The sequence below is a fragment of the Perca fluviatilis genome, chromosome 8 (assembly GCF_010015445.1).
Source record: "Perca fluviatilis chromosome 8, GENO_Pfluv_1.0, whole genome shotgun sequence".
NCBI classification, from domain to species: Eukaryota; Metazoa; Chordata; class Actinopteri; order Perciformes; family Percidae; genus Perca; species Perca fluviatilis.
The window spans coordinates 10,413,795-10,438,257 of record NC_053119.1 but is presented as its reverse complement, the minus strand read 5'-3'; the positions used below and the strand labels follow the sequence as shown (position 1 = coordinate 10,438,257).

General features: G+C 39.2%; 1 protein-coding gene across 1 annotated transcript in view; it reads right to left on the bottom strand.

Annotated features, from left to right (window-relative positions):
* Positions 1 to 5,478: 5,478 nt before the first annotated feature.
* The window catches only part of mfge8b (milk fat globule EGF and factor V/VIII domain containing b), a 29,586-nt gene continuing 10,601 nt past the window's right edge, over positions 5,479 to 24,463 (bottom strand). The window contains exons 4-10 of the mRNA XM_039808271.1: positions 14,720 to 14,833; positions 13,930 to 14,111; positions 13,384 to 13,539; positions 12,694 to 12,838; positions 11,099 to 11,299; positions 10,462 to 10,622; positions 5,479 to 9,297 (exon numbers count right to left, since the gene is read on the bottom strand). Coding sequence (XP_039664205.1) covers positions 9,154 to 9,297; positions 10,462 to 10,622; positions 11,099 to 11,299; positions 12,694 to 12,838; positions 13,384 to 13,539; positions 13,930 to 14,111; positions 14,720 to 14,833 — 1,103 coding nt within the window. The 3' untranslated portion in view covers positions 5,479 to 9,153. The remainder of the gene's footprint in view (positions 9,298 to 10,461; positions 10,623 to 11,098; positions 11,300 to 12,693; positions 12,839 to 13,383; positions 13,540 to 13,929; positions 14,112 to 14,719; positions 14,834 to 24,463) is intronic.

Sequence of the window (24,463 nt, the reverse complement as noted above, 5' to 3'; positions counted from 1 at the left end):
ACAAAACAAACATTGTGAAGGTGTCACTTTGCGCTCTACGTAACCGGCGGCGTTCACTATTTTCAGAATTTTTTACAAACCAAACAATCAATTGAATAATGGAGAAAATATTGAGACAGATTAATCTATAATAACATACAAACTGCAAATCAAATAATCTAATGCTATGATATATAATAGTATAACGGTCACAGGAGACATTTTTCTGCATTGAGTACTTTTAATACTTTACTTAGGCTACTTATTTTTAATAATTGTGTTAGGATAACAGTCTAAAACTAAGGGAGACAAATACCTGCACAGATTCTAATACCATATCACCACATATTGCACACAGATGCAACCTGAATTCTATTAGCATCATTGTTTAAAAATTAATGAGGGTCAGGTCAAACTAGTTGACCCCTTTCTTGACCTCATCTCATCCCATTAAAAATGTAGGCAAACCCCAATGATGTTCTCTCTCTCAACCTTTTTTTTTTCATTTTGGGTGAGCAATGACAAGACAAAAACAGCTACATCTCCTTCATCCAATGTGTAAATATAAAGTTTAAACATGCTGTAGCTTCATGTAAGCAAACAATAATACCCATGTCATTTTACTAGGTTTAAGGCCATTTAACAGCAAAGGAAAATCCTAATGAACAGTTAAAAATGGAACAATGCAGGTGTTAGGTGTGCCTTTTCTCGGGATGATGCAACCCAGAATGACCCGACTCTAACCATGGAGTTTTAAAATATAAATGAGGGATATCAATTGTTTTTCCACCTGTATTTGTCATTGTAAGCACTGGATTGAAACTAACCCTAAATCCTTAAAATGTTAAATGTTGTGCATGTGAAATACTGCACATTTTTATTAATTACAACAAATAACTGAGATTTATGGCAGGTTATGTGAAAAACAATGTCAAGTGTTAAGTGTAAAAGTTAATCTTTTTAAACAGCAAATATTGTCAAAGGCTGCCAACTTCTGTATTGTTGCAGCTGACAGAGCATATTCCATGCCCCCTGTTTTGACATGGCCTCAAGTAACACAGCAAATATTGCCACATGGACTCATATTTCAGTCATTAGTTGAAATAATAACAGCCGTGGTGGAAAACAATTCCAGTTCTCCTCTGGGGCTAGAGAGAATGTGCTGCTGCTATATCCGAGCGAAGGCTGGTTATCACGGTGCAGATGGAAGCTGCCCTCCTGACACGAGCACATAGTGAATCCTGAAGTTGTAGATATTATTGTCTGGCATCCCCCGGAAGAGCCACAACACTCAAAGTCTTAAGCCTCCCTGAGTCCTGCACGCAATGCTTTCCTCTGTGGTCAGCCCTCTGCAGCCACTGATGTTTTTCTTCATGACTTGACTGACACCCAGCCGACATAACAAAAACCCAAGACCGCCACTATTTCAGCAGGGTGGGGGGAGACAACCACAATGTTGAGGGTTTCATTTTTAATCACTGCTGTGGTCACTAATCAAGGATACCATTTGTTTATTTGCCACATTCAAACATGAAGCACGAAACATGAAGCTGCATTTCACCAAATACTAATTCCAGTGTAACAATACAGCCACGCTAGCAGCTCTGTCAAGCTGTACAGCACAGCGGTGCATTGAACTAAATGCTAACAATAGCACAGTGGTGAAAAGAAGAAGTATAATGTATATATAAATAGAATAATTATCTCTGAATTGCGGTAGAAGTATAAAGTAGCAGAATATGGCAATACTCAAGGAAAGTACAAGTACCTTAAAAATTGTACTTAAGTACAGTGCTCAAGTAAATGCACTTAGTTACTTTCCACCACTGCAAAAGCAGTGTAACATGCTCACATTGACAATGCTAACATGCTGATGTTTAGCACTTTCACGGTGTTCACTGTTTAACATGTTTAATGTTGTCTTTAAAGACAATTGAACTTTAGTTTGAGTTTATGTGACCTTGCAAACAGTTTAGCTACATTAATGTAATGTTACAGTCATGGCTTAAAAACAATAGTCATCTAAAAGCCCAGAATCCCAGATCCGGATCACCACCAACCACCTCATCAGTTGTGGTTTGCCCTAAACTGAACTCCTCATGCCAGGATTCATCTTGTTGTGCTCGTCCTCCTCCAAACTTCATTCTTACCTCCTTTTCTTAACATCCACAAACCAACATCTACCATCTGTCTGAAACTCCTCCCAACACTACAAACGGCAATTTTATTGTGTTCTTCCCCACAAACTTACACTGTGTGGAAATTCAGATGATGATGTGATGATTCGTGTTACTTTCACATCATCGGACATAGTCATGAAATGAGAACATTATTTTTCACATTTGTCACAAAAAGAGGTTAAATTAGCTCATTTAAAACATCTCTGGTTAGGGTTTGGGTAAAGGTTTTGAATAGTTGCATCTTCACTCATCATCATTGACGTAGAATACCCTGAAATGTAGCTTTGTTTCAGTGAAGCGCTCACGCTCAATCCTTCTCTCTCCACATCCCTGCATTCTGTCTTCATTACCATCTGAAATATGTGCTTTGAAAGAAAATATCCATGACGGCTTCAAAAAAAGGGCTAGCTTCCTCGCATGGGATTTCCTTTTTAGCCACAATGCTATCCGGTCCACCACTTTGGTCCAGACTGAAATATTTCAACAACTATGGATTGCAGAGAAATGTTATTTAAAGTTTTTTTTAAAAGTAATTTATGGTCCCAAGAAGATGAACGTTGATGATGATACTGACTTTGACAATCCCCTAAAAATGAGGGTGACATTTGTTGTTTTGGGTAAAATATCTCCACAATTATTGAATTGATTGCCATGAAATGTGGTACAGCAATTCATTGTCCCCTTAGGATGAATTGAAATAAATTTGTTGATCGCATGACTTTTCATCTTCAGGTCAAAGTTGAATTTATCCAGTGAAATATCTCAACATCCACTAAATGCATTGGCATAAAACTTCACACATTCATGGTTCCCAGAGGATGAATCTTGCTGACGTTGGTGATGCCCTGACTTTTCATCCAGCGCCACCATTAGGATAACTACTGTGTATTTGTTTTTTTGTGAAATGACTCAACTATTGAAGGGATTGCCCTACATTTTGGTAGGGGAAATTATTTCCCACTTGGGATCAGTTGTAATAACGTTGGTAAGCCACTAACTTTTCATCTAGCGCCACCATCAGGTCAAAATTTAAATCTTTCCAATATTTAGATAAATACCAGCGAAACTAATGACATACCACTTAGCCTCAGCTGCACTTTGTGATTAGCTCTAGTTAGCTTGCTAAGCTAAGGTGGGGAACATAGAAAACATTATACCTGCTGAACATCAACATGTAAGCACAGATTACGTGTGTAACCTGGTTTCTGACCTTCATGCAAACACACTTAGAGCTTGATTTAAAGTTACATTCAAGGTTTTAAGAATAATATCTTAAAGTGTTTCATTTCATTAAAAACTGTTCACAGGGGTGCCTTGGAAGCTTACCTGGCAGAGCGTGCGCCACATGTACAGAGGCTCAATCCTCGCTGCAGCGGTCTTGGGTTCAATTCCGACCTGCGACCCTTTGCTGCATGTCATTCCCCCTCTCTCTCCCCTTTCAAGTCTAAGCTATCCTGTCAAACAAAGGCCAACAACAAAACTTTAAAAAACCTTGCAGACGACAAGCAAATAAATCTTGATTTATGGATTTCAGTGATGTAAGGAAATTGCTTTATTCCCTAATAAAATTAAACGTAAAATTTTAAGAGGCAGCAAGATAAGCATCAACAGCACCTAAAACCCTGAAATCTGTCTGTTAACGGCTGCAGCCCCCCGCCCCCCCTGCCTGCGTGACAGCCGTTTTCCCCTCCCTGTGTGTCTCCAAGCCATTATCTCCCAGTGTGTTTGAAAAGACCAGACCGGTGCTCTTCCCAAAGCCCCAGATGAAAGGTTTTGGCCTAGGGCCCTAAATACCAGCAGCTCCTCTGAACTGCTGGGTGACTGTGGTGTTCGAAGGGGTGTAATTTCTGCAAAGCTGCAACATTCAGGTCCAGAGAGGCCAGCGGAGCTTGGACCTGGAGCCCAGAGAGACCACATGAAAGAGGAAGAGATGACTGTGTGTGTTTATGTTTGTGTGGTTTGACTGAAGAGCCAAGCAGGTGATCGTGTCGGTTTGTGAAGACACACGCTGTCATCAGCAGAGACTCCTCATAGAAAGGTTACTCACAAAAGGGGTGTGTGTGTGTGTGTGTGTGTGTGTGTGTGTGTGTGTGTGTGGTCAGTGTGGTTTTAGTGTGACTGAAATGCTTGTGTAGGATTAGAGAGGAAGGCCTCAATAAAAGACCAACATGAGCGTGAACTGCAGGGCTCAGAGTGAGTTTCCAGCTTGATTAAAAGATGGAGGGCATAATGAGCTGTAATAACAAATAAACACTACAATTCCTCATCTTTTTGTGACTCACTGGTGTAGGTTTAGCACCAACTATAGATACAAAATGCCAAATAAGGGGTGTTTTTATGATAAAAGCCACTCATCACCTGTCAAATCAACAGTTTCCAACATTTATTTGAACAGAAATAACATAGGATTTTCCCTCTTAGATGACTTCCCTTGGGATGGTGTCTGTGTTGTTGGTACATACCTGATCTAAAATAGCAGTTGTTTTCTAGGAGTGGATCCGTCCAGTTTGAACCCGCTGCAGTGCCTCCAGTTTCCTGTCTCGGCCCGTCCCTGGCCAGCTGTCATACCAGGAAACCAAAACGGAGAGAGACGCCCGACACAGAGCTGATGGAGGTGCAGTCAGTTGGATTAAATTCATCATATTTTTTCAAGACAACTCTGGGAGACATTGTGTAATTCACATAGACTAGTATATTAATATTAGTCAGTATTTACTTCACTGTTTAATGTCCCTGGTAATGGCTTCGTTTGGATAACTCTTTGCTGAATGCTATCGAGACAATGAGTACATTTTCACATTTTTCATAAGTAGGTATCATTTCACTCTCCTTACATATTTAAACATTGTAGTTTTTAAGCCCCCTGATAACGGAACACAATTTTTTTTTTTCCCAATTGCATTTTGGAATGCATCGGTTTCTTATCAGGTGTAGTAAATAAAACAGCACTTTATTTCAACATGCTATAAATATATAATTTCAGGACAAAATAAAGTTGTTTGCTCAATACTTCAAATAATAGCTGGTTAAATTTCAAACTTGGTGACAACTGATAGAAAGCTGTAATACAAAAGACAACTGAATTGACAACTGAGGAAGCAACTGTGAGTGCTCACACAACAACTGAGTGTTTTTCTACAAAGTACTCCCTAATTACAATACATACAGGACACATCCAGAATTTATAAAAAAGCAATAATGGCTAAGTACGATAAGAGCAGTTAAAGAAACTAAAAATAAATCATCCCTCCTACTGAATACACTAAGAATCTCCCTCCTAAAGCTATGCAGAGAAAAGGACAACAGAGGGAAGACGAGATGGAAAATTTGGCATTTTATTAAATAACAAAGGGGACACAGAGGAGAAAACTGTCATTAGGTCCTCAACACTTTAAATGTCAGCAACTCCATCACGAGGGAAAAACAGCTGGTGTGTTGAGTGCTGGCGGTAACTAGATGAGCTCATCATATAAGACAACTGTTGTCTTGCATGATAATTGGCTGCCATTTACTAATTGAGCACGAAAAGTGACGTCATCTGGTGTACAACAGCCTTTTTCCTCCAATACTACAGTCTGCTGTGCTGGAACAGTGCACCCCCATCATTTAGCCTTCACAGTGTCAACGTATTTTCTTGTGTTTTAAACCCCTACAGAGGGATTTCACCACTTTAGTGTGACCTTCACAGACTGTAATGAGGCTAAGCGGGATGTGCCCTCCTCGGGTGAAGACACCTTTGGAAGATTGGATAGTGGTATAAAGAGAGATTAGGCCCCTGGGGTGTTTAAATGCTAAACAGGCAGTCTTTTGATCTGCCACCTTTTTAAATGGAAAACGGCTCCAATTAATTCAGCAATATGAATATTTAATACAACCTAAATCTTCCATCCAGTGATATACATAGAAGTAAAAACTATTGCTATTGAAGCCATTTAGAGTCGATTAAAAATTTCTGTTTTAAATTATTTATTCTTCATTTTAAGATACAAATACCAAACATAAAAGGAATCCTCTTAGAAACACAATACTGAAATGATTCTTTTTTTTTTTAAATCCCGTCAAACTTCTATGGAGGTCAACAGTCAGTATAGCAGGAAATTAACTCATATAATATCATAAAACACATCCATTATTTTTTTTTTAATCAATCATAGAAAACCTGAACAGTGGGGACACAAAATATATACAATACTTTGAATGTTGATAAACACCGAGAAAATATATGAAGCTAAGTCACCAATAAATTCAAAATCGGTTCAACTTAAGTAACACTAGTCAATAAAAATGCATGCAGACGTGGATAACAAGGGTGACTGCTTATGGAATTGTCTGCAACAATAATAAATATTGTATAGGGTTTGACAACAACCTCTCAGTGACACCGCTATCCCCTTATGCATTTTTTAAAGATCTTGAATTAATATTCATCGTTATCAAAACTAACACAGTATTATATTGCACAAGCCCATTATTCATAACTCATGGGGTGGAAAGGTTTAGAATACTGTGACGGGGAGCGGCAGAAGCAGATGATGTGACGGATCGTGTCACATGTCCAGTGGGACCGTAAAAATCAGTTTTAATTTGGTTTCTCTATTACGTCTTATCAGCGGGGCCTCAGCTTTCAACTGGAGGCTAAATGTTGGACCCTGAATATATGGGCTGCAGCAGACATTAACATCCACTAATACGGACAGATCTCAGTACAAAAGTATTGTATATAGGCATGTCACATAACACTAAACAACCAAAGCAAGGGATTCCCCCAGACTTTCAAAGCTCAGTTTAATCGGACAAAGAAACTGAACTGCGAGTATATTTTCTTTTGCTTATACTTTTACATGTAATATGTTTACTGCTCTTAAACACTTCAATTATACGGTTTGAAATAATACTAAAATTTTAAATGTCAAAACACAAACATCAAAGTGCCATAAAAGAGGTGAAACTGTGAAGCACAGCAGTGTGTGTGTGTGTGTGTGTGTGTGTGTGTGTATGAATGAGAAATGTTTCAGTAGCATTGACTGTACATTAGGAGCTGATCTGCTTTGACCTGAGACGATAACATCCATCAGAAATATTTATCTTGCAGCCTCTACACTATTGTTTATTTCTCCGTTTATGATTCTAACCAATTAGTAATGAAGACAATGGACAAAGTCTTGAATTTAATACTGTCATTTCAAAAACCCTGTCAGCCTTAAAAAACAAAAACATTGTTTTTTGATTTGTGGGAAGTGTGGAAGTGTCCAGATCTGAAGTGGTTCTGGTTATAACAATCTCAACACATGCTTCTTTCTACAATAATTTCACCTCAACAGCCTGTTGTTTCTTTTAATTAACCACCTCATAAAATTTGTTACACATTGTAGCAGCCAATGACATGAATACTGCAATAGCTGTCACGTGTAAAAACAAAAACAAACTCTGAATGAATAATGTAAGACTTCAAAATGTGAGTTCTTGTGTAAGATGTCAAATCAGCCCATGACAGCAGTACGTGTAAATCTCAGTCAATCGCTCACTTTTCAAAAGAGATAAAGTGCCTCTGCTCTTTCACTCAACAATGATCTCAAACTCTTTTTGGTCAATTGTTCAGAAGAGCCTGTCTGTCAATGAGGGCGTTTCTTCTGGCCTTTAGTTCACATCTGTTTGGCTGCTAAACTGACTGACTGTGATGGTTCATTGACTTCAATGTCCCACAATGATATGAAATCTAAAATCTAATTTATGTGAATAATCTTTCATTCGGTGTGTGTCTGCGTCAGTTCACCATAAACTATATTTTTCTAAATAAACCCACAGAAACAAAAGTCTGAGGGTGTGTTGGCACAAGCCTCCAAATGCTTGGGGAGTACATGTTTGTACACATGTTTAGTAAAAATGAGGAATTGTGTAAATAGTGGGATGCTCACATTTCTGTTGTTGGCTGCAGAGTGAATACTATGTTTACATCTTGGATGTTAACCCTCTAAAGCAGTTCCAAGAAATGTACTGTAGGAAACATGAACTGAGGATTTTACTGTCCAAACCACTGCAGAGAAATATAAGGAACACTAAAACACTCACAGTGGGACACCTTCAGATTTTGAGTGTCTTATTTCTGCTCAACAGAGCTTTTTTTTTTTTTATAACTATTTGGTATTACTTTCCCCATCAAAGAGCAACAAGCATGTTTCTTATCAGATTAAAGGTTTCTTGCCAATATATCAATCATATTTACTTATGTGTAGATTCACTTTTTGGTAAAGAAAAATAATAACTAAGCATTAATGTATCATCTGAATGATGGATAACCTTTCACTGGACAAATAAAATTGATTGATTGTTTAATTATATATATATATATATATATATATATATATATATATATATATATATATATATATATATATTCTGTGCGGCTTGAGGGGAAGTGAAGTGTTTGGTTATAGGATGTGAGCAAGCTGTCAAGTGGAGCTTATGTACATCACCAGCCGTAGGTCTTGGAGGTTCAATGTTCCAGGTAGAACTGATCTAGGATCAGAATCTGGACAGCACCAACTAATACAGCAGCAGTCCTGTTACCCCTGACCTTAGACACAGGGATGAGGGAGTCAACACCTTTGATTTAGCCGCTAGGTGGGATACAAATCGGACCCTGAGCTCTGCTCAGTGACAAAGAAGATATACGGTCGTTTCTTGAAATGATCACAGATTTGGTTCAGGTGGAAAAGAAGAGTGATCTATTCAGGAAACGAACAAAGAGGGAACGCTGTGAGCTAAACTCAATCAGGGCCCTGGTAACAGTGGTTAAAGGTAACATCTCCCACCTGCAACCAGCCAGGGTTGGGGTGGTGGTGTGCTACTCTGGTGTTTGCTGCCCCCTAGGGCTGAGAGCAAGGCAGTGCAGGTGTGGCTCAGGAGGGAGAAGGGAGGGAGGGAAGCGAGGAGGGAAGGGGGGAGGTAGAGAGAGGAGGAGGAGGAGGGGGAGGGAGGCTGGACCAGGCCGGCGCTACTCGTCACAGCCCAGAAGCTCCATTCGCAGGGTGATGCGCTCATGCCACTCCCACGGCAGGATGCGGACGTACCGGGCGTAGAACGAGGGCTCGAAGATGTTCTTTTTGTGAACGTTGTTGTCGCTGTTTCCTGGGAAGATCTGGACAGAAAATAGCAGCCAATCAAAACGACACAGAGGATAGCTGCTGTTAACCTTAACGATCCAGATAACAAAACATCTATTATGCTGCTTGTTTCCTTAACGACTAAAAACGAAATGGAAAATATTGGCATCTTTTGAAGTGAAATATTTTTGGACAGCTTATTTACTTTCCCCCCATCATTTTGTCATTTCCATATCGTATTTAATTAGATTTTTTAAAACATTATTTGTTTGTGATTAAAGCACACTTATGAACTGCTGTCCCAGCAAAATGCAGACACTGATAGATAGATAGATAGATAGATAGATAGATAGATAGATAGATAGATAGATAGATAGATAGAAATCATTTCCTGTGGATGTCAGATGACTAACAATAAGCACATGTATATGAAAACACTCTCTGCCACAATAAAATAGGGATTAAAAACCAGTGAAGTTAACTGAACACAGACACCAGAAAAAAAATCATGTAAAATAAACCTTGACAATTAGTACAACCTCATCAACAAATTCAAACATTATCCCATAAAAAAAACCTGATTTAATTATAAATGTTTCATCGATTAAGTCAGAGGAAACTGTCAAAGTTCCAAATCCTTGATTTAATGACTTCATTGGTCTGTACTTTGGTGCACATCTGGCAGGGAAATGGATTTTTGGATGCATTATAAATGAATGCACACAGAAAACTAATCAAACCCAGTGTCGATATAAATGGTACCAGGTGTGTAGACGAATGCGTCAGATACAAGCTCAACTATTACTCCTTCTTTATATTTTCATTTAAGACCACACAAATAAACCACCCTCTGCAAAAGCCTGTATTATTCTTTTTTCCAAAAATCCACCAAGATGTTTTTATTATAAATAAATCATTATTTTAATTAAGTTAAAAAACGTATTCATCTTATTAACATCTTATTGTGTATTTCCCCATCAAATGTAGTTTTGTTTAATTGTCTCAATAATGTATTTTACATATCCTCAAAATGCTGTGTGCTCTTGTTGTGTGCATTGTTTTTGAGTGAATGGGTTTTCAGGTGCCATTTTCTTTTATTTCTTATGCTGTAGTTTGTTTTTTTATTTCCACAGGGATGAATTCTGGGTTATTTTTTACTCAACATTTGTGAGCAGGTTTCTGGGCACAGCTGGACTGACCTTGTCTTTCTGTGTGGTTGCGTCCGTCACAACGGTCCAGGACGAGCCATCATCACTGTGAGCCACTTTGAAGGCTGTGACGAATTGGATGGAGCCAAAGTCTTTGGCCCCCTGCGTGATGACTCCAGTTATCTTCTTGGTAGAACCAAGGTCCACCTGAGGACACAGAAACAGCTTCGTTTTACAAACGCAGCAATGGACAAACTAAAAAAACAACAATGATCGAATGAAGAATTTATTTCAGACATATCAAAAATGAAATAAACAAAAACTTTGCAAATAAGCAAAATGAAATAAAAAAGCATATTACATAACATAGTATAGAACAGTATACAGCACAGACATGCCTGAAAAGGGGTAGGAAGAAGTATAAACTTATTTAATCCTACCTCTACTCCACAGTTTAGCAATGAATGTTTATCAAATCACTTCCCTTCCTGACCCTGTGTACTGTCATATGCTCCCATTTAACTATATACAATTTGATATATTGATATATGTACAATTCAAAAAAAAAAAAAAAAAATAAAAAAAAAAAAAAAAAAAAAAACACTAAACAAAAATATAACAAAAAAAAAAAAAAAAAAATACTTTACACATACATAATATAATTTTAATTTTTTTTTTTTTTTTTTTTTTTCCCCCTTCCTATTTGATTGTTGGGGCGTGGTCCAGGCGTTGGTCTTTCCCTGTTTGTCCAGACGGGCGTAGTGAGGGTGCCAGGTGAAGGCCTCGATGCCCCAGGTGCGGAAGGTGCTGGAGGACGTGATCTGGCGGTCAGACACCAACCGGGACTTCATGCCCATCGGCTCTGAACAACCTGAAGTGTTTGAATACACTGTGGAGGTGAGACCAGGCAGAGAGACAGAGGAAGAGACAGAAACAAAGAGGAATGGAAAGAAAGAGAAAGAAAGTATGATAGACAGGGGACGGACAGGAAGTGGCCCAGGCCAGCCAGTGATGTGAAGCAGCAAACGCACACTTAGAGATGATGATGCAGATGCAGTGGACATAGAGCTGAATGTGAAGCCATACATGTGCAGCTTCAGGCTCCCATCTGTGAACCACCATCAAGTGATACAGTGATCCTCCACAAGTTTGACTTTCTGTATCGTATCAAGTCTGTATCGTTTCACATGATGAGCAGAATGCAAATAAAGTAGAAGCTCATTGTACAATTTATAAAAGCTGTAACAGACTTTATGAGTGTGGGTTAGTGAAACAGCTGCACATGTAGGTCAGATGAGCACAGGGTCAAAGATACATGCAAAACCTTCAGCTGTACTGTTGCCGTCCAGCATCATAAAGCTGCTTGTGCAACATCCTCTAATTTTCATAACATCATTTTACAGTTAAGGTGATTCACTCAATGAAGTGTAATTAATTGAGTTTAAAGTACGGATCTAAAACCTTTAGAAAATGTACATAACATTCATAATGAGTATTTTGCATCAAAGTGAAAGCACTGAAGACTTGTTTTTCTGTGTTTAAAAAGGGTCAAAACTCATGCATGCTGGCTTTGATCTCATGCCAGACTGACAGTAGACCCAAAAACAAAACAAGCCTCAAATATAGCAATTTTGGAATCATGCACAAACTGGGAAGCAGGACTGATGGAAGAAGACCAGACAGTGATCTGATGAATGAGACCATAAAGAGATACAAATATTCAACAGTGTAATGAGGCCGGCAAGTTCTGAAGAACCACACTGGCTTTACATAAAAGAACAGCAAGAGGAACAGAAATTTGTTGCAATACAAAAGACTGAAAAGAAGTATTACATTTGCCTGCTGCAGTGACAATTTCTTAGATGATGAATATGACCAGTGTGTTCTCTGCAGTAATATTATCTCTGAATCATTAGCATCCATGTGCAGTACACTTGCCAGTGTTTCTACAGTAAAATATGATCATATGGTTTTGATAAATGTGCATCTTTGTTCAAAGTTACTAAGTAGTGCAATCCTCTGAGTAATATCCTTTGAAATATGATCAATCACTGAGCGTGAGGCTGAATATAATTAGTGGGGAAACACAATAGCCAAATGCTGGTTTAAAAAAAAAAGAAAAAAGAAGACTGTTGGATGACAAAGTTTCCCACCTGGAGTTTGAATGACTTAAGATGTGAAAATAGTGTTTCAGTCTCTAACAAACATCAGTATACTGAACACCAACAGTGAGTGGATGTCCACGCAGCATGTATATGTTGTGTGTTTTCTGTGCGAGTTTACCGTTGAGTTCACAGCCCACCAGCTCCATGCGCATAGTGCAGGCCTTGCGACACACCACAGGGACAATGCGGATGTATTGGGCAATGATTGGGGGGTCAAACAGGTTGGTCTTGGTGCTGTCGTTGTCCACGTTTCCAACAAATACCTACAAAGAAAGAAGGCATTAGCAAACTGTGTCAAGTGTGCTGTTAATTTGTTATTTTTGTAACTGAGTGATACTGATAAATGATACTTAGTGGCAGTTTTGAAGTGGATTTATGTATTTTTTTTGTGATTAAACAGTTTTTATTTTTTTAAACAAACTTTACAACATGAACACATTCCCTCCCTTCCTGAACCAGTAGATTTCTTTTTTATTCTAAACAAATAGCAATTAAACTAAAACATGATGTAAAGCACTCCATGAAGAATTTGTTTTTCAAGCAAACTTATAAAACATAACTTCTCTCTTTGTTTCACAGCTGGTGTTGTTGGCCAAAGTGTCACAGCAAAGTTCCAATAAAATGTTTTTTCTGTGTACTGTATTGTTTGTCATTGCTGCTCCCTCTAGTGGTTACTTTATATCTTTAAGAAACATAGTGACATATTATGTGTATTGAGGTTTGATCTTTTGATATGGCCAAGGGGACAATAAATCCGTTTAAAACAGACTTATGGACTATAGTTTATTGCCGTGTTGCGTCTTCTCACATTGTCCTTCCTCTGTCCGTCTGTTCTGTACATGGTATAAGTCTTGCCATCCAGGCTGGATGCCACCTTGAAGGCCTTAATGAACTCGGCGGTTCCAATGCGACTGGCGCCCTGCATCACGATACCTGTAATGCGCATCTTCCTTTGCATGTTGATCTGAAAGAGGAAATTAAGTTTCTATTTTATGAAAGCTTCTATCCAAAAGTTCAACTTAATACAGAAAATAAAATAAAGGCAGGCAATGTTGGTATGGTAAATAGTTTCAAAAAAATAACAAAAACATAAAAGTGCTGAGCAAAAACCTCCTCATGTTTGTAACTGTATCAATAAATCAAGTTTTATTTTTTCATAATATACAAGTTCTAATTATTTAATGTCAGGACAGTTATTTCTAACCTGGTAGATCTAACACAAATTAAATTAAGAGTCTAGACTAAGAATAAATCTAAACATTTCCATCTATGCACTATGTATGTACTGTTACTGTCTACATGTCTAGCAATCTACCCACTTAACAATCTACATTTCTATGTACCCTGGTCTCACCTCTATCCACGGGTTCTTGTCATGTGCAGCGGCGCTCCAGGCGTTAACCAGTCCCTTGTTGTGAAGGCGGGCGAGCTCAGGTCCCCAGCGCTGCAGGCCCAGCAGGCTGTAACGGACTGATGAAGCTGAGATCTGGGACTCAGCGATGCCCCCTCCCTCCATGCCGAGCAGAGAAATACAGCCTGCAGAGGAAAAGAGGGAATGGGGGGCAGATTCTGACGTTAGCATAAGATTTCCCACTGAGGCCTTAATGCAAATTTGGCATACAATCCTGCTACTGAACATACAATTTAGACAAAATGTTTACACTATGGCTGTAGAGAAGAATGGTACTATGAGAAGGACTGATCCTTATAAGAAAGTGAAATGTCTGAGTAAATGGTCACATAATCAAAATCTTATGCACATCTCTGCATATGCTTTACCTTCACTCCGCTGTGTAAACCATAAAGTCATTACGATGCAGAGCTTTGAATCAGCTTAATTGAATAAAGTATTGATTTCTCATTTAGCAGGCTCTCTATATGCTGCATATTGATCATCCTAAAATGCCGCAGCCTGGCCACCCTTCGAAATCATATCATTATTCTTCCTTCAATTAATATATTTATATAACGCTGGCAATAATAGCAACATTACATATGGATTTAGTGTGCCTGCATGTACATGTGTTGTTAGCTTACTTGAAATTATGTGAAATTATTGAATTTGTGAAAAACACACACACAATTTATACCTAGTAAAATTAAGTTGTCTTATATTTTTCTGACTGTTGACTGGTCACACTTACGCAATTGGCAATGTTTGCCCACATAAGGGGACGGGCAGTGGCATTTGAAATCTCCTTCCAGGTCCCTGCAGGTGCCACCATTCTGGCATGGCTGGCCGGCACAGTCATTCACATCTGCAGAGAGATAAATCACACCATCGCTTACTGAAGTCATAATCACAAACAGCTTACTGATCAACCGTTATCAGCCAGTCTGAAAGCAGATCACAGTTAGCTAGAAGTGTGAGTGAAGATCACAGGTCATGCTTAAGAGACAGGGATTGCTATTTCTTCATCTGCTTCACACTGAGGTTAGTTGAAGCCATGCCAACAGGACTGGAGCTGTAGTAGAGAGGCTAAGCGAGAGGAGCTTGTTTCTTGTTATTAGACAATACATGTAACCTTGATCAAGATATCTGGCAGCAACGAACCAGCTGCACCAGGAGATCATGTGGTCAGGAGGATGTGGGGTATTTAATGAAGAGATCCCAAGTAAATGTGTTTAGCTGGGAGAGTTTGAAAATGAGCTTTACAAAAAACCATCATGATACATGCTGCTTTAAAAGAGTTGAGTATCATTAAGGGCCATTTTAGTGCAATGTATGTTTCATTTCCTTGTAACTCTTTGTATTGCCTCTTGATGGCGTCCTCACCAACACTATTTGCCCAGCTCAAAGTCTGTGCTAGATAAGTCAGAAAGGAGGAAAACGAATCAGCAGAATGAAACGGGAATAAACTCCTTTTCATCTCTCCCCCACAAGAACTGTCAGTGTGACTAAACCAGCTTTGAACACGCACTATATTGACCGCATACACAAGGAACAAGGCACAAATTTAGCTGGTTGTAGAGATGACTGCACACCAAAAAAAGGGGGGTTTCAGTCAGTCCCTGAAGCTTTAATCCTCAGTGGTTGTTATTATGGAAGAAAATGCACGCAAACAACCCAGGCGCACCAATGTTAGGTTTCTATCCAACAAACACACACATGGCAGCATCTCCCTGCCCACATGCTCTCTCCATAAATAGCTCCTTGTCCAAACATTCATTTTCACACAGTCACAGGAGGAATACAGTCATTTTGAAATGTGCATCCACAAACCCTCGATAACGAGGTCCACAGTCATGACCCCCATTACCTTTTAGCAGCGACAGCTGAATATTTTAAACATGAAGCTCGCTACACTTTGTAAATACGATCTTTGATCAATTTACTGTCTTGTTGGAACAAGAGATAAGGTAGCAGCTACCTCTGTCTGTATCCAGATAGATATTACATACATATTAACAATATCATTTAATCAAAGACATTTAATCTAATGAAACTGTTACAAACTATAAAAAAAGCAGAATGTGTAGTGCTAATTTAGTTAGGTCAGTTTTGGATTAAGACATGTTTAATAACCAAATACCGTTAAGTCAGTTAGCAGCATTAGCTAAAAAAAAAAAACATCAAAAGGTTAAAAAGGTTATTCCTGTTCACATCATTTCTTTGATAAAAAAAAAAAAAAAAAAAATCAGACAGATATTTCACGAGGATGGATGAAAAGATTCATCATTCAGTTGCTGCATGGAGCACAAATACAAGAGTATGTAGTATTTGAGTAGGTTTCTAAAGTTTCCTAACCTCAGACTCAAAGAGGCTGACTGGACAAAATGCTCCATGTCTCACCTTGTGGCATACACCCCAAGATCTCTCTCTCCCATGTCAGAGAACACCCGCCCCCACCTACAACCCAGAGACCTATATCAGTAATCGATGAAAAGTGACGATGACTGCGAAGGCCTATAGTTTTATTACCAGGGCTATACATGGCTGAAATGTGAACACTCATGGTGCTCTGTAACCATTAAATAAATGACTTCTAAAGATGCTTCAGGGTTAAAACCTTGTTACTCTAAAATGCCAACCAAGAAAAACAATACTGACATCTAATCAGCTGTTACATATTTAGCAATATCCACTATAAGCACACTGTCTGCATAAAGATTTGTGGGGGCAGAGCACGTGCTAGACAGACCACCACTCCATGGCCTGTATCCAACAAACCCTATAGCTGAAAAAGCACACTACCACAATATCCAGAGCGTCAATATCCGTCTCAGCATGAAGCAAAAAACCAATACAAATCTCATGCTGCTTGTTTGAAACATGATCCTGATCAATGCAAGGCCAAGGTCAGCTGGCAGTACATGTGGTGATCAGCAAAGCTATATACAGTCAGTATTTCCCCTTGAACTTTTGCCTTTCAATTTCATTAATAAGTTTGTATTGTGAGTACAACTGAACAATTGGAAGAAACAAAAATGGTCAAAAATCACCTACGTGACAAATTAGTTCAGTAGGATCTGAATGATCCAATTGACTACAACTAATTTATTATTGTGTTGTATAAATACTTGTTAGCGGAAAATATGGAAGAAACAGTGTCCGGTCTGTGTGGAAGTTGTTTTGTACGTCAATTTAATTGTGGGGGTATCCACTGCAAACGCCCTAAACTTTCAGCTGTAGGTACTGATCAGAGATGAGCCAAACCCATGATCACTCTGGATGAACTGCAGAGATTACAGCTGAGGTGGGGATGTGCCAAATAGTTACCACATCGGTTTAGCAAAAGAAAGCCATTTCACATAAAACCACCACAAACAAAGTGGAGAGGTCAAAATTGCAACAATCAAAATGTTCCTACCCACCCACTTAATGTGGCAACATGTTGCTTTTCAGAAAGAGATGGTTAAAATTGTGGGGGGGGCCAATACTGAGAAAAGGATAGATCCAGGATCTGTGTTGCAGCCAGCAGGATTTGGGCCTAAAATAAGGCCTCAGCCCAGAAGGTACTCAAAACTACAATAAGTTTTGAAAGTAAACCATCTGTGATGGTTTGATAACAACACTTCCCTACAATGCCAAAGAGCAGTAACTTTGTGAGGAGTGAAACTAAGAAAATAAAACCTTTGTCCGCACAAATGCACTGTCCAATACTGTATTATGTATGGTATAATTGTTATGAACATTAACATTACAACTTTTAGTCACAGAATTTGCAATGGGTATGTTGCAGAGAAGAAAAGTTAGTCTTTTCTTCCAACCAATGACAACAAGAAATTACATATTTTTGATCACCGCTTTCACTGTTGGTATACCAACCAAGGGGGGGAGCTCTAAAGGCATTATAGTCACCAGATAAAACCACAATGGCATTATTAATTTAAAAAAAGGCCCAAAGCTTTCTAGATGTGTAATTTGCTGTGCACTTTGTGGACTGGCTACAGTACACCAGGGAGCGACAGTAGCACCCAGAATAGCTTTGAATCAGATCTTTGCACTCTTGTTGGAGGGATGCAGAGCTCTGAGATAAAACTTCTGATGTCATAAAGTATATTTACAGAGTATATTATTTAAAGCTTGGTTTCTAAGCTCTCACTCTGAACAGATCAAGTCATGGTGACATCAGATCCTGTGCACTGGTAAATGATAGCTGTGGTTTTTAGAATTACAATGTCTTAAGCATTTTAAGATCTATATTATTACATTTCTGCAGTATATACTAAATATTATTGTATTTATTGTAAGATCAGCTCACCTTAACTCAGAATGTATAATTGCTACAGTAAGTCCTTACATGTATTAACTTCTTTATATATATATATATATATATATATATATATATATATATATATATATATATATATATATATATAAAAATATATATATATATATATATATATATATATATATATATATATATATATATATATATATATATATAACATCTTAGTCAGAGAAATAAAGTGCCATCAAACTGACAAAGTCAAGACTTAATGTCCTTGTGGTTTAAATAAAAAAGGAAGTCTTGGAAGTTTTAAATGTTGGATTTCCCCCTGCAGAACGTCTAGAGTTATTCAAACCACATTATGGTTACACATATTTACACAAATGTGGTTGTTCTAGTTTCGGAAGGATCTCAAGCAAGTCGCTCAACCCCCAACTGTTGTGTGTTCAACGGAAGAAGAGTTACAGATGTGAATATGCAGTACTTAACTATATGAGTGAATACCAGAATGCTGATGAAAAAAAAAGCTCAGGAAACCTATTTTGATTGAAAAGGGATTTAAGAAATTAAAAGGTGCTGTAGGTAGGGTTGTGAAGATCCAGCCAAAGAATTGAACATCAACAACTTCTCAGTCCCTCGTCCCCCCCCCTTCGGCTAAAGCCCAAACAGTCTCCTAAGCCCCTCCCCCCACGAGGGAGAATGAATGAGTGTGCCTGAGCAGTGATTGACATGCAGTTAGACACCCTCCCTGGGCCTGATTGGTGAAAATGAACAGGGAGCTGTGGATTTTTGCAAATCACACTACAGGCTGTAGGTGTAGGTTTTTTTTTTTTTATTACCTGCTTCATGTATTTCTACTCCAACATAGGGTCTGTTTCAGCAAATATGACTGAAAGTTAGTTTTATAAGTGTACCTACTGCATCTTTAATTAACCAACTTAATTTAATAGTTTGCTAGTTTTAGCAGAGTCTGGGTAAATGGGTTTACTGTTAATCTTTTACTTTCTACAGCAAGATTATTTCTAACTAGAAAACATATTTTTTTTTGTGTTGGTTTTTCCTTTTTTCAAAATTGTCGCTTCCTACACGCCTTTGTGTGTTGTTAAAATTGGATACGTTTAAAAGTTCTTGGCCTTTATCATTTACGATGAGTGGTTTAAAAAGTCCTTGGTGGGCGTTATTTGATTGGTTTTTTTTCACTCTAGTTTTGGTTGTTAATCCCAACTTAATGGCAAGGCTCAATACTTAACTATTTTTCAACACATGTGATTTCAGTTTCCATAGTCATATCAGCAGTTACATATCAATGAGGACACCCTCTGTGGTTAACTGTAATAACAGCCCTTTTGCTGTTGTAACTAACAGTTGCTTCGGTTACTTAAGATCATGTTGTGATTCCTGGTAAGCAGCTTGGGGGATCTAACCTACTGCATCGGTGTGTGGTTTGCCAGCTGCACAGCAGCAGAGAGAAAAAGTGCTCCTGAGGGTCGTCACCATCGCCTAGAAGTTCATTGGCTGCCCTCTCCCCTCCCTGGATGATCTTTACAGTTCCCGCTGCGTCAAAAAAGCCCAGATCATACTAAAGATCCATCTCACCCTGGGCACTCTGAACTGCTGACCTCGGGCAATTAAAACACAAACAAACAGACCATTCTATTCTCTATTCTAACAGGACAATCTAGTTTGTTTAATGCAGACAATAGTGAACCAGGAAATGCCAGTCAGATAGCACTAACACACACACACACACACACACACACACACACACACACACACACACAAAAAACACAACACACACACACCAACACACACACACAACACACACAAACACACACACACACACACACACACAACACAAAAAAAAAACACACACACACACACACAAACACTGTACTCAATAGGGGGCCATTGAGCCCAGTCTGCCCACACTACCACATCCTTAGAGGAGCTGAAAACTCTCCCAAAACAAGAGGAAGAGCAGCACACTCATACACACCCCCTTTGATGACTTTCAAGAAGCAAATAACTGATTTAATCTTATGACAATCTGGGATTTGGAGGCCGTAACTAGAAAAAGACTCCTTCTTCCCTCTCCGTTTCCATCCATCTGCTTTGGCCCAAAGTGAAGTGAACAGCTATTAACATCGCTCTCGCTCCCTCGCTACCTCTTTCCCTCCATACTTGAGTCTCCCCATACACGCACACACACACTCCTTCTCAGCAATCTATAAAGGCTTTTAGGCCAATTTGACAGGACAGTCAGAAGTGCTGCAGTCAGACCTGAGTAGTGAGTGTGACATTGTCAGGAGGGCAGACTTAATTCACCGTTCCGCCTCCACATTCACTTTTCCGCCTGGCAACAGTAGCAGCGCTGACGTTGCAAGCGCTCTGCGTGGACCGCCACTTTCTGTTGGCTAGACTGGCACAAGAAAAGAACCATGTGTGTATGTGTATGCTAAACAGTCTGTATATGAGATCATGAGCTGTGTGTGGTTGTTCATGTGGGATGTGCAGCGCACACATCATAATATTTTTCCAGTAGAGATTTTCTTGCTCCCTTGATCTATTTCTCAGAGGAATTTCAGGAGTGATTTATTCAGCAATGAAATACATTTGAACTACATATTGAAAAAAAAAACATTTGTTCTTCGTTGTTAACTTCTTTTCCATAACTTATAGTATTGACTAGTCTATCTTACAATTCTTTACTGATGTTTTTATTAGGGGTCCAAGCCAGAGTCTGGAAGAACCGGTGGTAGCAAAGCCCCGCCGTTCGCACAGCTGGGCTGTGGAACCCTATTGTTTTTCTAAGGATTATTTTTCTTCTCCGCCTAAAACTCTGACTACAGCCTAAACCAGGGGTCACCAACCTTTTTTAAACTGAGAGCTACTTTATGGGTATTGAGTCATACGAAGGGCTACCAGTTTGATACACTCTTCTGAAATAACAAATTTGTGAGTTTGTTAATGATTTCTCACAATAATTATCAAGAATGACATAACAAGGTGGGAAACCGATAATATCAATATTCAATTTTCATTATTAGAACAGGCCTGAGGGCTACTCATGTGGTCCTTGGGGGCTACCTGGTGCCCGCGGGCACCGTGTTGGTGACCCCTGGCCTAAACCGTACATGGTGGGGGTTTGCCAAAACTCCAAAGGACCTCAGGCTCAACAACACTTCCACCACTAAGTGGCGCTATAGCAGAAAAACCGCATTTGGCCCTATAACATAATATACACCGGACATTCAAAACCCATATATCCACCCGTTCGCTGGATCGAACTGAATCACGTGATATAGGCCACACCTATCAAAAACATATTTTTTTCGATCTCCTCCTAGACCGTGCGACCAATCTGCACGAAACTTGGCACCTAGCATCTCCAGACCGACCTGACAAAAAGTTATTAAAAGTCTTAAAAATTGTGCATATTACGGACAAACAAATTTGTGTAGCTACCTATGAAAACACTAACTTTGCCATATCTCGGACAAAATAAATGCTATCAACGTGAACCTTTAGATTATTTTTTGATATGACCCTCTGGAGGTGCCCCACACGTTTTACGAAAATTGGCCACTAGGGGGCACTACAAGTACAAAAAGTTTATATATCATGAACAGCTCATCCGATTTTTACGAAATTTGGATGGAACCATCTAGAGACACTCCTGAGGCCACCCCTACAGTGGGATACTGATTAGTCAAAGTGGGCATGGCCTATGGGACCCACATTTGGATTCACCACTTACACTAAAGTGAATAATTTTAAATGTATAATGGGAACTTGACCTCACTTACCAAAAATTACACATGCTATAATTATGTCAAATGTGTTTTTTCCTATAACTCCCACATTAGAAAACCTGATATAGGCCATGATATAGGCCCCGCCTATTTCTGCTGAAAACTGTTTTCGCAATATCGCGCAATACCAACTTTTTCGAACTCGTCCTAGGCCGTGCGACCGATCTGCACGAAACCTGGTACATAGCATCTCCAGATGGCCCTGACCAAAAGTTATTCAAAGAATTTTGCTACGTTAAAGTATGCGCATGCACGACGACCAAACTAATTTCCCTAGCTAGCTACGACACATATCATATCTCAGCCAAATTACATTTTATCAGCAAAGAACTTAAAATATTTGTTCAACATCTCACTACGATGCGCTGTACCAAATCTGGCAAAGATCGTCCATAAGGGGGCGCTATAATCAATGTTTATTTATTTTGGCCAATAACTCAATGCATTTAAATGGGAAATTTGCAATTGCAATCTCTCTGCCACAGTAAATGCTAGATGAAAGATGTAATGCAAGATGCTTGTTCGGCATGGCGTTCTATGGCTCTGTACCAAATTTGGTAATGATCGGCCATTAGGGGGCGCTATAGTCAACATAGACCAGTTTGGGCCTTTTGACCCCTTCTGAGGTCGAGCGCATCATATACAACGCACAAACGGAACTTCTGATTCATACATTTATAACTATAACTAGTAGAAACAAAATCTTTTGGAGCTAAAAGCTAACAGTTGCCCCTTTCCGCTGATGATTTTATTGGCTTCCTAGCCCTTACAGAAGGTTTTGCATCCAGCCTAGAAGTCCAGCATTTTTCGGGTACTTGTGCAATTAATCCATACAGTTACATCAAATACTGATACACTGTATGTAAGAAATGTAAATGGTTTGTCCTTTATATGCGTTATAATGTTCAATGTTTATTTTTGCACTGGATAACTCCAAATATACAGAACAACACATGCTTGTGTGTCATTGTTGTGTGTGTGATATCAATAAATAGGACATTATTATTTTGAGTATTAGCATAAGTGAATGTCATGAGGACAAAAGCGTTTTCAAAATTTTGATATTTTGACCACTGTATAAAAAGGTACAATGTTTATTTTTTCACTATTTGACTCCTAATACATAAACGTAAAACATACGAAAACTGATTACGACAGGAGATTGGCTTAGCTTTTATTGCGGTGATGAGCGGGGCAATGGATGGTAGACCGGTCGTAATGAAAGCTGATGGGATGGGATCAGCTGTTCATACCTGTGGTGAAATGTGAAAGCACCACAGGGGACAGCAGAGAGAAATGAGAGTGACTGAGAGGGTGGAGGGGGGGGGGGAGGCAGGTGTGGGTGTTTGAAGAAGCAGGGGAGATGGTCAAGTTGTTGTAAAAAGGTGTTGATTTTGGATTGAAAAAATGAGAGAAAAGAGTTGCATTTGTCCACTGTGAAGGTTGTAGAAATGTTGTCAGGGGGTTAAGAAGTTTGTTTATTGTAGAGAAGAGAGTCTTGGGGTTGTTGGAGCCAGAGTGTATGAGCTGTGAGTAGTAGTAGGACCGGGCAGTGTTTAGGGCGTTTTTGTATTGGTGAAGGTAGTCTGTATATGCATGGTGGTAAGACTGTTAAACCGGTACATTTGCAACGGCAATGTACCGCAGACCTGCGGGTTCACACCTCTCGATATTTACTGACGTTTACCTCCCCACCGTAAGGCTTTGGGTTCCGCTTTCGCGCGCTCCCCAGGGCGTCGGGGGCGACTGGCATCGGTGGCTTGGACCCCGTCTTAACTGCTTGCAGTTCTAGTTTTCTGTTTGTAGTTTTTAAGATGCAGTGGTTTGTGTGAAAACAATATATTCTTCTACATCCGGCTCCAGTTTTACAACACCTCCTTGTCATGGTCTATTTGGCTGTTTTCTGATTACAGTGAGAAGATTGTAGTGACATTTCACACAAACCATAGGAAGTGGCCGCCATGAGCCTCATTCCTTGGCCACACACACAAATTAGAGAGCACTTAAACTGTCACAACACAGTCATCAGTAGCTGTGCATTGAGGGGCACCTCCCTGACCCAGTAATCCTCGGGGGGGTTAATAAAACAAAACACTGTCAAATAATTTCCCCTCATCATTATCCTTGAGGCATTATCTAATTAGTGTAAATGCCTACTTTGAAGAGGGCTCTAATTCTGGCAGCTAAGCTAACACTAGTTGGACTTGTTGACTCAGTAAAAGAAAACACAAACAAATTATAATGTTTGCATAAATATGGGCTGGAGAATCATAGATTAAAATAGATGGTAACTTGGAAACAACTTAACTGGTTCAGAAGGCAAATAGTATAGTTAAACTGATGAGGCATGAGGGATTTGAACAACATCTTTTTGTGTAAAAGGCAGTCTTCCTGTCTGTGT